Consider the following 16945-nt stretch of genomic DNA (forward strand, 5'->3'; position numbering starts at 1 on the left):
GAGCTTAGCAGCTGCTCAGTTTGCAAGCCTGGATGTCTCGGCAGTTCTAGTTTGGTATGGACAGCTTGGAGGATTCCTAGGGAACTGGAGGTCGAAGAAGCAGCCAAGGTTGGCAGCAGAAATGAAGTGATAGATGCACTTAGTAGTAAGAGAACAAGCAACACTGTTTCCCCTTCTTTTTCTTTCTTTCTTGCTTTTTTGAGACAGGGTTTCTTCTCTGTGTAGCTGTGGCTGTCTGCCTGGAACTCACAGAGATCTTCCTGCCTCTGCCTCCTCAGTGCTGGGATTAAAGGTGTGCACCACCACTGCTTGGCTTCCTTGGACGTGTTCTGTCTTGGCTCACAGAAGGGGCCACTCACTCTGCAGTAAGTCTCTTCCCTTCAGTTATTTCTCCATAGATTCATGCAGAGGTCTGTCTCTTAGTTTTCAGGTTCCTTCAGGTTAACAATCAATGTTGACTATTACAGTATTTCATCTGTAGCCAGGCCGACTTACCATCCTCCTATCTCAGCCTCCTGAGTGCAAGGATTATAGTTGTTTCAGTATACCCAGCAAGAATGAACGTTAATAGCCGTGTTATCTTTAATCTATGACTGTGTGGCATCTTCCCAGAGTTTAGTCTGAATTTAGTCTAGCTTCTTTGTACAATGTTTTACACATTTCAATATACAAGTCTTACTCTCTTTTTTGTTTTATGAAACCTAGGCTGACCTGAAACTTGCTATGTGTGTTAGGCTGGCCATTAATCTCAACCTCGTGCCTCTACCTCACAAGTGATAGAATTACCACTATGCCTGACTTTGGCTTTTTGGAGACAGAGCCTTAGTCTATATCCTATCCTAGCTTGGAACTCACTAAATAGCCTATTGTAGCCTTGAACTCATAGCAGTTCTTCCTTGGGATCACAAGTATGGACTATAGACATAACCACTACACCTTACTAATATATTTTGAGCAATTCTGAACCTGCATTTGTAAGGGATATTGGTGGTGCGCTGCTACCACTACCACATGGAGCTGCACTCTTGAATAAGGTATCAGGAGACAGTAGACAGGAACTAAAATTAAGGGCCCATCTTTGCAGAGTATCAGTGCAGGGTATTGTTATGATAATAGGTAAGGTAGTGAAATGGAGGACTGCTTGTGTGGAAAGCCTAGGGGAGATGTAGTCCAAACTCAGTTTTGGACTTTTATGTGTGTACACATGCAAGAGGAGAGAGGGAGCGTTGTGTGATGCTGTTCTTGGGGAAAGCGAACACAGGAGAGAGGGAGCAGGGAGTGTTGTGATCCTGTTCTTGGGGAAAGTGAACAGTTGTTTACTTACCCCAGATAGGGAACTGGTGATGACAGGACAAAGTATGGATAGCATTGAAGTTTTGTTTTTTTTTTTTTGGTTTTTCGAGACAGGGTTTCTCTGTGGTTTTGAAGCCTGTCCTGGAACTCGCTCTTGTAGACCAGGCTGGTCTCGAACTCACAGAGATCCACCTGCCTCTGCCTCCTAAGTGCTGGGATTAAAGGCGTGCGCCACCACCGCCCGGCCAGCACTGAAGTTTTATTGGAGTTACTTAGAGAAATATGGATGAGAGGTTACTTTACAAGAGCTAGTTCCAGGACAGGCTCCAAAACCACAGAGAAACCCTGTCTCGAAAAACCAAAAAAAAAAAAAAAAAAAAAAAGAAGCAGAAATGTCTCAAAGACAGCCACATCACCAAAGGTTCATCCCAGCATGGGTAACAGCTCACAAAGCTACCTGGAGCACACTGCACACAGCCTGTTAGGCAGCTCAGCAGGTTCGAGGGTGTCCTATCCCAATGGCTCAGTTGGTCTCTGCCTCTTCCAGGCATCTCGTCTGGTGTTTGTTTCTTCTGGGCACCTTGATGGTCTGAGAGTCTTTGCAGCTTGTTTTGTCTCTTGGGGAGAGAGGGACTTAGGGAATCTGGTCAGAAGTTATTTTGGTTTATTTACTTTCTGCCTTAAGGAACTTCCTTGCAGTGTGGAGTTGTTTTTTCTTTAAAACAACCTATTGTTGGGAGCAGGAAAGCTGATTCAGAGGTTAAGCTGCTCTTGCCAGAGGATCTAGGTTTAATTCCCAGTACCCAGGTGGCAGCTCAAAACTGCATGTTAAGTCCAGTTCTAGGGATCTAACATCCTCACACAGATATACACACAGGCAAAGCACCAATGCCTATAAAGTAAAGCTTTAAAAAATCATTAAAAGAAAGGAAGAACCTGTTGTTTTTGCCTTTTTTTTTTTAAATTTATTTATTATGGATACAATATTCTGTTTGCATATATGCCTGCAGGCCAGAAGAGGACACCAGACCTCATTACAAATGGTTGTGAGCCACCATGTGGTTGCTGGGAATTGAACTCAGGTCCTTTGGAAGAGCACACAGTGCTCTTAACCGCTGAGCCATCTCTCCAGCCCCAAGAAAGGAAAGCTTATGAGTTTTTTTTTTTAAGACTTATTTATTAATTATGTATACAGGGTTCTTCCTGCATGTACCCCTTCAGGCCAGAAGAGGGCACCAGATCTCATTACAGATGGTTGTGACACCATGAGGTTGCTGGGAATTGAACTCAGAACCTCTGGAAGAGCACACAGTATTCCCAACCTCTGAGCCATCTCTCCAGCCCCTGTTTTTGCCTTTTTATATATATCCTTTGCTAAAATATCCTGTCGTTTCTCCTCCCTTTTTGCATCCTGTGACTTAAAGTGCTTCTCTCCGAGGTGGATGTTTTACCCTTTGAGGAAGCTGCTACACAACAGGAATATTGTGTGCCCGGCTTGCTTGGGCAGTGAAATTGAGACGGTGAGGCTGGGGGTAGTTAGCAAGGGGAGTGATATCTGTTACTAGGCTGGGGGAGGCAAGTGCCTGGACTGAGTGTCTGGCAGGCCTTGAAGACTGTAGACTTTATACTGAATGTAATAGGAAGCCTCAGGAAGGTAATATGCAGGAAATTAGATACAATTATTTTTCAAAATCATAAAATTATTTTAGATGTTTTAATGACTGCTTTTCATCTCATGGTTATGGAAAAGCCAGCAGCTATTTAACCTGTTAAAGTGTTACAGCCTGTTGTGGTGGCACATGCCTGCCATCTTGGCATGTGGGAAGCTGAGGCAGAAGGATCAGGAGTTCATGGCTAGCCTCAGCTACAAAGCAAGTTCAAGTGCAGCTGAACTATGTGATACTCTCAAATAAACAAACAGATAGGGTTAGAGATGTGGCTCAGTTGGAGCACTTGCCTAGTATGCACAAAGCCTTGGGTTTCACCCCTAGCCCCACATAAACGGGAGTGGTTGGCCCTGTTTGCAAATCCAGCACCAGGGAAGTTGAGGGCATATGGATTAGAAATTTAAGGTCATCCTTGTTACACAGAGAATTAGAAGCCAGCTGGGAGTGTATGAGACCCTGTTGTAAACACCAACTAACCACACCCCAAAACCTGCAATAAAACGAAGCAATTTTATGATTGTCCCCCCCCTTTTTAAGTTTTTTTATTTTTTATTTGTTGCTGGGGATTGAACCCAGGGCCTTGAATATGCTAAGCACGCACTGTGCACTGATCTACATCTTAGTGTTCCCCAATATTTAATTTTAAAGGTTTTGGTGATCAAATCTATACTTTTGATTGCCTTCTTACATACTTCTTTTTTTTTTTTTTTTTTCTTTTTTTTTTTTTTGGTTTTTCGAGACAGGGTTTCTCTGTGGTTTTGGAGCCTGTCCTGGAACTAGCTCTTGTAGACCAGGCTGGTCTCGAACTCACAGAGATCCGCCTGTCTCTGCCTCCCGAGTGCTGGGATTAAAGGCGTGCGCCACCACCGCCCGGCCTTACATACTTCTTTTTTGACAGTCTTTCTGTGTGGGTAAGAGTGGCCTTGAGCTTGTCCTCTTGTGAGCCTCCCAAATGCTGGGGTCACATGTGCACCTCTTCACAGAACTGGTTCCTCCCTACAGTTAGTACGATTGAATGTTTAGTGTATGAACTTCCAGTCCTCTGCTGTGTGCTTTTGTATTAACAGACTGTGTTAGCGACAACTACTGGTTTGGGAGGGATAAAAGCTGTGAGTATTGCTTTGATGGACCACTGCTGAGAAAGACCGAGAAGTATCGGACGTACAGCAAGAAGCACTTCCGCATCTTCAGGGTAGGTGAAGGTTACTTCTTGGAGGTCTGGTGATTTAGCCATTGCTCTTGGGTGCCTTGCAGTATTAATCCCTGCTGTTCAAACGTGGAAATTAAGCAGGGTGGTGGTGCTGGTGGTGCACACCTTTGACCCCAGCACTGGGGAAGCAGAGGCAGGTGGATCTCTATGAGTTCGAGGCCAGCCTGGTCTGCAGAATGAGTTCCAGGACAGCCAAGGCTGTTACACACAGAGAAACAATGTCTTGAAGAACAAAAAAAAAAAAAAAAAAGAAAAGGAAAAGAAAAAAAGAAAAGAAAAGACCAGCAACAACAAAACCCATAGAAATGAAATGTTTTCTATTTCAGGAAATGGGCCCTAAAAATTCTTACATTGTATATATAGAAGATCACAGTGGGAATGGAACCTTTGTAAACACTGAGCTCATAGGGAAAGGAAAACGCCGTCCTTTGAGTAACAACTCTGAAATCGCACTTTCTTTGTGTAGAAATAAAGGTAATGTCATTGTCATACTGTTAGTAGGTTTTCTTTAATTTCTCTGTAAAGGGAGATTTTTGTGTCTTCATAGATTATGCTTTAAATCAGTCAGATTAAGTTAGCATTCAGTAGCATTCAGGAGTTAACTCCCTTGCCTGAGTTGTGTTTTTAATTTGTTTTTGAGACAAGGTCTCACTATATGGCTGTCCTGGAATTTCGTGCTTAGACCAGGCTGGTCTTGAACTCAGAGATCTGCCTGCCTCTATTTCCTGAGTGCTGAGCTTTTTCTGTGAGTGTGTGTGTTTGTGCAGGTGTGGAAGCCAGGGGGTAATATATGATGTCTTAATCTATCTCATCTCCAATTTATCTATTTACATTTATTTGTGTGTGTGTGTGTGTGTGTGCGCGTATGTGTGCGTGCAAGAGAGAGAGAAGAGAGAGATTTTTGTGTGCACGTGCAGACCTAGATGTTATATAGGGTCAGAGAACAACTGTTGGGAGTTGGTTTTCTTCCACTGTGGGTTCTGGGGTTCAAACTCAAGTCATTAGGCATGCATAGCAGCTTATATTACCTACTGAGCTCTCTTGCTGACTCATGGATTAAAAACAATTCACTTTGGTCAGGTAGTGGTGGTGCACATCTTTAATCCCAGCACTTGGGAGGCAGAGGCCGGTGGATCTCTGAGTTCAAACTGTTTTACAGAGAAACCCTGCCTTGAATAACAAAAGCAAAAATAAACAAAAAAAAATTTATTTTGTATTACATGATAAATATAGTTATTTATTTATTCATTCATTCATTCACTTATTTATTTATTTTGGTTTTTCGAGACAGGGTTTCTCTGTGGCTTTGGAGCCTGTCCTGGAACTTGCTCTGTGGACCAGGCTGGTCTCGAACTCACAGAGATCCGCCTGCCTCTGCCTCCCAAGTGCTGGGATTAAAGGCGTGCACCACCATCGCCCGGCTAAATATAGTTCTTTATATTCTGTTTAATTAAACTTTAGAACCAGTTTTCTAACCATGAATTAACGAGGCCGTTTCTGTCCTTTTCCCCCATAGTTTTTGTATTTTTTGATCTGACTGTAGATGATCAGTCAGTTTATCCTAAGGAATTAAGAGATGAATACATCATGTCAAAAACTCTTGGAAGGTAAACTTTGTTTTTCTTTATATAATAAACTGAACCTTATTTTTTCTTATGTATTTTTATTGGTTAGTTTTTTTGTACCTGATTTTACAATATTGTTATTTATAACATAGCTGTTTATTAAACTTTGTGATAGATGTATTACTGATTTATTTGACAATGGTCAATTTAAATTAACTTCGTTTCCTTATAAATTTTAGTGCTCGGATTAGCTTGTGCCACCAGGGCCATGTTCACTGATAACTGTGTGTGTGTTTATGTGTGTGTGTGTGTGTGTGTGTGTGTGTGTTCATATACATGTGTATGAGGATAGTCGCATAAGTAGTCCTGAGGTCAACATCTTCTTCAGTGACTTCCCACTTTATGTTTTGTAGCTCACTGAACCTGGAGCTCGCTGACTAAGCTTATGTGGCAGCAAGCAAACCCCTAGGATGCTCCTGTCTTTTCCTCATGAGCAGTGGGATTAGAGACAAGCTTCTTATGTAGGTTCTGGGAATCCAAACTCTGGTCCTTGTGTTTGTATAGCAAATATTTTATAGACTGAACTGTCTTCCAGCTCTTTATTTTACTGGAACTGATTAAGTAATTTTTGAGATAGGGTCTCCCTTTGTTGCTCTGACTGGCCTAGAACTCACAGAGATTCTCTTCTATCTCCTAAGTGGTTGGATTAAAGGTGGGCACCACCATTCCTGGGACATTTACTTTTCTCATGTAGCTTACCCTGGCTTCAAAATTACTATGCAGTCAAGGACAGCCTTGAACTTGATACTCTTGCCTCAACCTCCCCAGACAGGATTCCAGGCCTGCCTCACCATACCTAGCTGTTGATGACTTGAGAAAAAGCTTTTCATGACCTGTGATTCATAGAACATATAATTCACATGTGTGTATATGTGTGTGTGCACTCATGCCACAGTGAGTATGTGGAGGCCAGAGGACAACATGCAGGGGTGAGTTTTCTACTTCTACCATGTGATCATTTTTTTTTTTAATCTAGAACTTTACTCATTTTATTTGGTTAAGGTTTAGGGTCAATGATTTTTAGCTGGTGTTCTTGGGACACCTTAGGGAATCCAGAATTAATCAAAGGGGTAAATTTTGGAGAACGTTATATCATTTTTATATATTTCTGAAAAGTTGGTAAATTCATGTGTTTGTGCATATTGGCAAAATCCATGCCTGTCATCTATGGATATCACCAACATTTCTATGCCAATTTATAGTTGCCAAAATATCACTGTTGCTAGACCCCACTTTGTTCATAATGGAATACATATTAGTATTTCTGCTGTTTAGTTCATTGTTTTAATTAATTAATTAAATTGCATTAATTAATTTTTGCTTGCCAATCCCAGTTCCCCAACCTTCCTCTCCTCCTGCTCCCCGCACCGTCCCCCTACCTCACCTCCCAAAATGTTCCTCAGAGAGGGTAAGGCCTCCCCTGGGAAGTCAACTATCTGTCTTATCTCCTCATTGAGGGAGGACCAAGCCCCCCCTTTTCTCCCCTGCCCCTGGGCCCATGTGTCTAGGCTGAGTAAGGTATCTCTCCATAGAGAACAGGTTACACAAAGTCAGTTCATGCGTTATGGTTAGATCCTGGTCCCACTGCCAGTGGCGCCACACACTGCCCAAGCCACACCATAGTCACCTGCATTCAGGGTCATAATTCAGTCATATACAGGTTCCTCATTTGTCAGTCTGGTGTCAGTGAGCTCTTACTTGCTCAGGTCAAATGATTCTGTGACTTTTCCCATCATGGTCTTGACCCCGTTGCTTATATTATCACTCCTTTCTCTCCTCGATCATTCTCTAGGAGCTCGGCCCAGTAGTTAGCTGTGGATCTCCACATCTGTTTCTGGAAGAGCGTTCTAGCTTCTCTGGGATTGTAGACAGTAGGCTGTCTATCCTTTGTCTGAAATCCACTTATGAGTAGTACATAATATATTTGGCTTTTTGGGTCTGGATTATCACACTCAGGATGTTTTTTCTAGTTCCATCCATTTGTCTGCAAATTTCAAGATGCCATGGTTTTTTACAACTGAGTAGTACTCTATTGTATAAATGGGTCATATTTTCTTTACCCATTCTTTGGTTAAAGGGCATCTAGGTTGTTTCCAGGTTCTAGCTATTACAAATAATGCTGCTGTGAACATAGTTGAGCAAATGTCCTGGTGGTGTGAGTGTGCCTCCTCTGGGTATATGCCCAAAAGTGGTATTGCCGGGTCTTGATGTATATTGATTCCTAATTTTCTGAGAAATAGCCATACTAATCTCCACAGAGGCTATACAAGTTTGCACTCCCACCAGCAATGAAGGAATTTTCCCCTTACTCCACATCCTCTCCAGCATAAGCTGTCATCAGTGTTTTTGATCTTTGTCATTCTGACAGGTGTAAGATGGTATCTCAGGGTTGTTTTGATTTGCATTTCTCTGATGGCTGATGGTGTTTAGCATTTCCTTAAGTGTTTTTCAGCCATTTGAGATTCTTCTGTTGAGAATTCTATGTAGGTCTGTACCCCGTTTTTTAATTGGATTATTTGATAGTTTGAGGTCTAGTTTTTTTGAGTCCTTTGTACATTTTGGAGATCAGTCCTGTCAGATGTGGGGTTGGTGAAGATCTTTTCCCATTCTGTAGGCAGCCGTTTTGTCTTGTTGACCGTGTCCTTTACTTTACAGAAGCTTCTCAGTTTCAGGAGTCCCATTTATTAATTGTTTCTCTCAATGTCTGTGCTACTGCTGTTACATTTAGGAAGTGATCTCTTGTGCCCATGCATTCAAGGGTACTTTCCACATTCTCTTCTATGAAGTTCAGTGTGGCTGGCTTTATATTGAGGTCTTTGATCCATTTGGACTTGAGTGTTGTGCATGGCCATAGATATGGATCTATTTGCATTCTCTTTTTGTTGTTGTTGTTGTTTTGTTTTTTGAGACATGGTTTCTCTGTAGCTTTGAAGCCAGTCCAGGAACTAGCTCTTGTACCCTGGGCTAGCCTTGAACTCACGAGATCTGCCTACCTTTGCCTCCCAAGTGCTGGGATTAAAGGCCTTCACCACCACTGCCTGGCTCTATTTGTATTCTTCTACATGTTGACATCCAGTTATACCAGCACCATTTGTTGAAGATGCCTTACTCTGAAGATGCCTTCTCTTTTCCATTTTATAGTTTTAGCTTCTTTGTCAAAAACCAGTTGTTCATAGGTGTGTGGGTTAATATTAGGGTCTTCCATTCAATTTCATTGGTTCACCTATTTTTATGCCAATACCAACCTGTATACAAAGCTACAGTCAGGGATGGTACTTTATTGTACAGGGTTGTTTGGACTATGCTGGGTTTTTTAGTTTTTTCATATGAAATTTAGTATTGTTTTTTCGAGGTCTGTGAAAAATTGTGCTGGGATTTTGATGGCTTTTGCATTGATTGGTTTTGGTAACATTGTCATTTTTACTGTATTAATCCTACCAACCCATGAGCATAGGGAATCTTTCTGTTTTCTGATATTCTCTTTAATTTTGTTCTTCAAAGACTTAAAGTTCTTGTCATACAGGTCTTTCACTTGTTTGGTTAGAGTTACCCCAAGATATTTTATGTTGTGTAGCTCTTGTAAAAGGTGATGTTTCTCTGATTTTTTTTCTTATACTGTTTATCATCTGTATACAGGAGAGCTACTGATTTTTTTGAGTTAATCTTATATCCTGCCACATTACTGAAGGTGTTTATTATCAACTGTAGGAGTTCCCTGGTAGAATTTTTAGGGTCACTTATATATACTATTATATCATCTGCAAATAGCAAAAAATCAACTTCTTTCTTTCTAGTTTGTATCTCTTTGATCTCCTTTTGTTGTCTTATTGTTCTAGCTAGGACCTCAATATATGCTGAAGTAGTATGTTGAATAGATATAGAGAGAGTGGACAGCTTTGTCTTGTTCTTGATTTTATTGGAATTGCTTTGAGTTTCTTTCCATTTTGTTTGATGTTGGCTGTTGGCTTGCCGTACATTGCCTTTATTATGTTTGGGAATGTTCCTTGTATTCCTGATCTCTCCAAGACCTTTATCATGAAGGGGTGTTGTAATGAGATGATCATGTGTTTTTTTTTCTTTCAGTTTATTTATATGGTGATTACATTGATGGATTTTCCTATGTTGAATTATCCCTTTACTTCTGGGATGAAGCCTACTTGATCATGGTGGATGATGTTTATGATGTGTTCTTGGATTTGGTTTGCCAGTACTTTATTGAGTATTTTTGCAGTAATATTTTTCTCCCCCGTATGTAAAAGCAAAGAGCCTTTATTTTATGCAAGTTTGCAAACTTGGTCTCTCCGCATGTCCAACACATTGGAATATCAGAGAGCCCCAAGCTCAGTTAGAATTGGGTTTTTATAGTAGTAAAGGTGGGGGTGAGGGGTTTCTGAGGTTCAGGACCCTTGATTGGCTGACATTTATCTAGGGGTGTCCTGGTGAGTGTGTGCTGACAGGTGGTCCTATCTACAGCGGTTAGAATGTTTGATGGTCTGTTCTTGGGTGGTGGTTGGGTAATCTCAGCTTGTGGTTCTTCCTGCAAACAGATATTGCTTCAGGGTAAACTACTGAGACTCAGGCCTCTATTAAATTTTTTGATGGCTGAGTCCTACACTGGCAGGTGATAGTGGTTGGAAGTAAAGAACTTCCTTTGGGTGATCTTTTCATATATGTCTTATCATGGCTGGCTCCTACATTTCCCCTTCATAAGCACAGATGACAGGACCCAATCTTGGGTCCTGCTTGCCCCAGGTTTTATGGAGGTATGAAACTATTTAAATTAATAAATCCATTAATTGACAACTCTGGACATATTTTTCTGGTATATCAAGGGACACTATAGGTAGTTATCTTGTTCCCACGCCAGGGAGTTCCCCCTTTGTCTCAGCGGTTTTTTGTTTTTTGTTTTTTGTTTTTGAGACAGGGTTTCTCTGTAGCTTTGGAGCCTGTCCTGGAACTAGCTCTTGTAGACCAGGCTGGCCTCGAACTCCCAGAGATCCACCTGCCTCTGCGCCCGAGTGCTGGGATTAAAGGCGTGCGCCACCACCGCCCGGCTTGTCTCAGCCTTTTTACCTATTTTGGACATGGGGCATGGGGTGACGTTTTTCTTTCTGCAGCTACTTCAAGTTGACAGTGGGACATTGTTATCCAGGCCTAAGCAGGTTGATTGAAAGGGTAGCCAAAGATGGGGGCGGGGAGGGATTTAGGCAATGGGGCACTCATCAGTCTCCGTTGAAGGGACAGGGAGCAGTCATATCAGTTGGCCTGGTCCACATCAGCTTTCAGGAAGTCCAGGGTTCACCGACATTCAGAGCAGGTTGTAGTCGTCAACTGATGCTTAGATGCGTCTGCCGTCCAAGTGGAAACCTACTGAGATTAGTTTAATCTAGGAACAGAAGTTAAAATTTAGAAAAAGAGCAGATAACAGATGTCTGTAAACAGGAGGTATAGACTCACACCTTTGAGTCCTAGCTAATAAGTTGGCTACAGCTTTGTGGAAGAATCTGGATACCTTTTGCTATTAAATTGACATTATAACTGTCCTCACCATTAATACTATCAGAGATCTCAGAAGGATAAATAAAGTATATGAGTACAGACCAGATAGTTTCCAAATCTATTAAATGACAGGGACCAGAGTCCACATACAGTTAGTCATACCTACGTCTCCTTAGCATTGGAGGCAGAAATTACAGTAATGTTTATGAGGGAGATTTTCTTAGTTGCATCTTTGTGTGGTTTGGGTATCAGGGTAACTATAGCCTCATAAAAAGAGTTTGGCAGTGTTCATTCTGCTTCTGTTGTGTGGAACAATTTGAGGGGTGTCAGTATTGTCTCTTCTGTGAAATTCTGGTAGAAATCTGTACTGAATACATCTGACCCTGGGCTCTTTTTGGAAGAGAGGCTTTTGATGACTGTTTCTGTTTCCTTATGGGTTATAGATCTCCTTAATTTGTTTATCGTGTCTTGATTTAATTTTGGTATTTGGTACTTATTCAGAAAATTATTCATTTTCTTTAAATTTTCCTATTTTGTGGAGTACAGATTTTTGAAGTAGGACCTGATGATTCTCTGGATTTCCTTATTTGTCTGTTGTTATGTCCCCCTTTTCATTTCTGATCTTGTAAATTTGGATTTTCTTTCTGCCTTTTGGTTAGTTTGTATAAAGGTTTGTCAGTCTTGTTGGTTTTCTTGAAGAACCAACTCTTTGTCTCTTTGATTCTTTGTATTGTGTTCTTTGTTTCTATTTTATTGATTTTAGCACTCAAAATTTGATTTTTTTCCCACTGTCTACTCCTCCTGGGTGAATTTGCTTCTTTTTATTCTGAGGTTTCAGTTCTGTTAATTTGCTAGTGTGGGATTTTTCCAGCTTGTTTATGTAGGCCTTTAGTGCTATGAACTTTCCTCTTAGCACTGCTTTCATTGTGTTCCATAAATTTGGGTATGTTGTGTGGTCATTTTCATTGAGATTTAGGAAGTCTTTAGTTTCTTTTTTTATTTCTTCCTTGACCCAGTGGTCATTCAATTGAGTGTTTTTCAATTTCCATTGTGTGTGGGCTTTCTGAGATCAGTGTTGTTGTTGAATTCTAACTTTAATGATCTGATAAGATACATGGAGTTATTCCAATTTTTTTTGTATCTGTTGAGGTTTGTTTTGTTACCGAGTATGTGGTCAATTTTTGAGAAAGTTCTATGTGCTGAGAAGAAGGTATATTCTTCTGTGTTTGGGGGACATGTTCTATAGATGTCTGTTAGGGCCATTAGAATCATAACGTCTGTTGGTTTCTGTCTTTCTCTGTTAAGTTTCTGGCTGGTAGACCTGTCCAGTGGTGATAGTGGGGTGTTGAAGTCTCCCACTATTATTAGTGTGTGGGTTTAATGTGTAATTTAAGCTTTAGTAATGTTTCTTTTGCATATGTGGGTGCTATTGTATTTTGGGGTATTCATGTTCAGAATTGAGATTTCCTCTTGATGGATTTTTCCTGTGATTGATTTTAGCTTGAAGTGTATTTTGTTAGATATTAGGATAGCTACACCAGCTTGTTTCTTAGGTCCATTTGATTGGAAAAGTTACCCTTTACTCTCAGGTAATATCTGCCTTTGTGGTTGAGGTGTGTTTCTTTTATGAAGCAGAGGGATGAATTTTGTTTTCATATCCAGTCTGTTAGCCTGTGTCTTTTAGAGGCCAGTTGAGTACATTGATATTAAGGGATATTAATGATCAGTGATTGCCAGTTTCTGTTATTTTGTTGTTGTTCTGGTTGTTAATGGTGGAACTGTGTGCATGCTTCCCTTCTTTCGGATTTGCTGCTGTGAGATCATCTATTGTCTGTGTTTTTGTGTTGTATATGACTTCCTTGGGGTGGAGTTTTCCTTCTATGACTTTCTGTAGGGGATTTGTGGATAGGTATTGTTTAAATTTGGTTCTGTCATGGAATATCTTGTTTTCTCCATCTATGGTGATTGGAAGCTTTGTTGGGTACAGTAGTCTGGGCTGTTATCTCTTAGTGTCTGCATAACGCCTGTCCAGGGTCTTTTAGCTTTCATTGTTTCCATTGAGAAGTCAGGTGTAGCCGGGCGGTGGTGGCGCCAGGTTTAATTCCCAGCACCCACATGGCAGCTAACAACTGTAACTCCAAGATCTGACACCCTCATACAGGCCAAATACTGATGCATATACAGTAAAAATAAATTTTAAAAAAAAGCTCAACAATTTGGAACTGGAGTACTAACTTAGTAACTAAGAACGCTGGTTGCTCTTCAAGAGGATCTGTGTGATTTCCAGTACTTACATAATGTCTCATAGCTTCTTATAACTAATTCCACGGGATCTGACACCTAATCTTTAGTTTACTGCACGCAGGTGTTTCACAAGCTTATATGTAGGAAAAGCACCCGCCGGGCGGTGGTGGCGCACGCCTTTAATACCAGCACTCGGGAGGCAGAGGCAGGTGGATCTCTGGGAGTTCGAGTCCAGCCTGGTCTACAAGAGCTAGTTCCAGGACAGGAGCCAAAAGCTACGGAGAAACCCTGTCTCGAAAATCCAAAAAAAAAAAGAAGAAGAAAAGCACCCATACACATAAAAAAAAACCTCAGCAATTTGAATATTCCCAAATTAAAAAATCCAAAGTCTCTTAACTATAAAACAACTAGATAAAAATAACTTCTAAAATAAGAAGGAACCAGGGTTACAATCAGATCAAAGCAAAATCAAATTCCAGCAGCTTAAGTAACTCAGTGTCCAAGGTCTGGGACTTAGGACTTTTTGATCTACAGAAGTCTTGAGCAGCTCCACTTCTCCCACCGTGCCATATAGCTTGCCTTGTAGTCTCAGGCTGGCTCCACGCCTGCTGCTGTCCTCGGTGGTCATCCCACAGTCTGGGCATCTCCATTATGCTGGGGTCTTCAATTGCAACTGAGCCTATATCTTTGTCAGTGACCTCCTAGACTGTCTTCAGGGATATTTCAAGACTGCCACACAGTGCTAAGCCTCAGCTGCTTTCTGTAAGCCCTTCATGCCTTCAAAATGGTTTATGGGAAACTCTTATGAAGTTTGACTTTCAGCTTGAAATGCAGCTTTGAACCCTCTCTGGACCACAGATTCTGTGTGCTGACCCAGAAGATTTCCCCTTGATGATGTTGGTCTCTCATTAATCATAGCTGAGTTTTCTTTTTTTTTTTTTAAGTTTTTTGAGACAGGGTTTCTCTTTGTAGCTTTGGAGATTGTCCTGAAACTCACTTTGTAGACCAGGCTGGCCTCGAATTGACAGAGATATCCACTTGCCTCTGCCTCCTGAGTGCTGGGATTAAGGGTGTGTGCCACCACCATCTGGCTAATCACTGCTGATTTTAAGCCCTAGCTAACTAGCAGTGATTATCTAAAGATTTTATTTCACAGATTAACCCCTCCCCCCACCACACAGAGTTTCTCTGTAAGTCCCTGACTGTCCTGGAACTCCCTTTGTAGACCAGACTGGCCTTGAACTCACAGATGCACCTGCCTCTGCCTCTTGAGTGCTGGATTAAAGACACATGCCTCTATACCCAGCCTTACTTTCACAGAATCTTTATTGAAACTATCACACAAATGGCTCTGATAGGGAGCTTTAAGGGACTCTAAAATTTCCCTCTGAAACTTCATGGACCAGGCCTGTTATTTACATTTCTCTCAGCTTAGGTTCCAGTGCTCTACAAAACAACCCGCTAATCTCTGAGCACTCAACAGCTTTACCAGCCCAGAGCTAATCCTATAAATCTTCCACCAAGCAATGTGGTTCCATCCATCACAGCAATACCCCAGTCCTGGTACTCGTTTCTCTCCTCCTTTGCTTTAGTTGCTGTGATAAACACTGTGACCAAGAGCAACTTGGAGAGGGAAGGGGTTGTTTGGCTGACATGTTCTGATCACAGTCCAATCTTGAGGGAAGCCAAGACAGGACAAGCAGGGCAGGTCCTAGAGGCAGGAGCTAAAGTGGAAACCACAGACTCAGTTTTCACGGCTTGATCATTTTGCTTTCTTATTCATCCTAGATCTGCCTGTCCAGAAATAGTACCAGTACTACACACAGTATGCTGGGTCCTTACACATTAGTCAATAAATGTCCCACAGCCTTACCTACAGGACAGTCTAATGGAGCATTTTTTTTCAATTGAGATTCCTTCTTAGCAGATGCTCCTCGATTGAGTCAGGTTGACAAAAAACAGACAAAAAAACCTAACTGGTTTTTGGGACAAACACTTCTGCTTGCTTAAGGTAGACCTGCAATTTACTGTAAAGTATTTAGTTCAATCCCTAACAGAAGAAGACAGAGTGGGACATACTTGGAATTCAACAACTTGAAGACATTATAGCAGGAGAATTGGGAGTTCAAAGTTATCCTTGGCATAATAGTCATTTGAGGACATCTGAGCATCCTAAGACCTTTGTCTCGAAGGGGGATAAAAGGAAATAAATAGGTAGTTAGATGCTATGATGGGATCTTCCAGCTTCTAGAAAGGTTAAGACAGCCGGGCAGTGTTGGCGCACACCTGTAATCACAGCACTTGGGAGGCAGAGGCAGGCGAATCTCTGAGAGTTCGAGGCCAGTCTGGTCTACAGAGCTAGTTCCAGGGTAAGCTCCAAAACTACAGAGAAACCCTGTCTCGAAAAACCAAAAAAGAAAAAAAAAAAAAAGGTTAAGACATAACTGTCATAGTAAGATCCAGTGTCAGATATTTATGTACTGATAGCTGCTATTATGTGGATGGATTTGATAACTTTAAGCTAAATGAAAGAAATAGGAATTCATTAATATGAAATGCCAGGTAGTTTTTAGAAAGTGGTTGCTAGGAGTAAGGAATAATGGTGTTTACTTAATTGGAACTAGATGGTACCAGTTGGAGGGCACTGTGAATGTACTTAATGTGATTGAATTCTATTCTTGAAAATGATTATAATGATACATTTTATGTTGCCCATACACAACATAAGAAGGATGTGAAACCTTTCCAATACTCTCAAAACCTGGTCGTTGTCATAGCCCCCTACAGACAGGTACTATACAGGCCTGTACTTTAGTAATTAATGCTAGGATGAATTTCATTTACTGGGGTAATTGTTTGCTGCATACTGTTCTGGGTGACCTTGGTGGTACCTAGTGAGTCTGAAATCTTTGAGGGTGCTGCTGCGTGCAGAGTAATCATGCAGCACTTCTGGATGTAGTGTAGGGTGCAATTTACGCTTCAAATTGTACGTGCAAGTTGTTGGTAATTGTTTTGAATTTTCTCTTTTTTTCAATTTGGGCATGAATGCCCTAGATGGCATGACTGGCCTTAACAACCTAGAACTCTATATACCCATGTTGGTCTTAGTTGGCTGCTGTCCTTCTTTCTGTCCTCTTAGCTCTTGAATTACAGTTGTGTAACCCTCTTGGCGTGGGTACTCATTTTTGATCATGAAGACTTTTTTTTTTTTGGTTTTTCGAGACAAGGTTTCTCTGTGGTTTTGGAACCTGTCCTGGAACTAGCTCTTGTAGACCAGGCTGGTCTCGAACTCACAAAGATCCGCCTGCCTCTGCCTCCCAAGTGCTGGGATTAAAGGCGTGCGCCACCACCGCCCAGCTTCTGAAGACTCTTTTATTGATATTTCTCAGGACTCTAGAGAAAGTAAA

The 16945-nt window shown here is 41.4% G+C and overlaps 1 protein-coding gene across 7 annotated transcripts in view; it reads left to right on the forward strand.

Annotated features, from left to right (window-relative positions):
* LOC130872181 (serine/threonine-protein kinase Chk2) overlaps window positions 1–16945 on the forward strand; it is a 44521-nt gene that overhangs the window by 3781 nt on the left and 23795 nt on the right. For all 7 annotated transcript variants that reach the window (XR_009056893.1, XR_009056892.1, XM_057766031.1 and 4 more), the window contains exons 3-5: window positions 4028–4152; window positions 4497–4644; window positions 5687–5777. Coding sequence is in view for 5 of the 7 variants with exons in the window: in XM_057766031.1 (XP_057622014.1) it covers window positions 4028–4152; window positions 4497–4644; window positions 5687–5777 (364 nt within the window). In the remaining 2 variants the exon portion in view is untranslated. The remainder of the gene's footprint in view (window positions 1–4027; window positions 4153–4496; window positions 4645–5686; window positions 5778–16945) is intronic.

The sequence above is a fragment of the Chionomys nivalis genome, chromosome 3 (genome assembly GCF_950005125.1).
Source record: "Chionomys nivalis chromosome 3, mChiNiv1.1, whole genome shotgun sequence".
Taxonomy (NCBI): Eukaryota; Metazoa; Chordata; class Mammalia; order Rodentia; family Cricetidae; genus Chionomys; species Chionomys nivalis.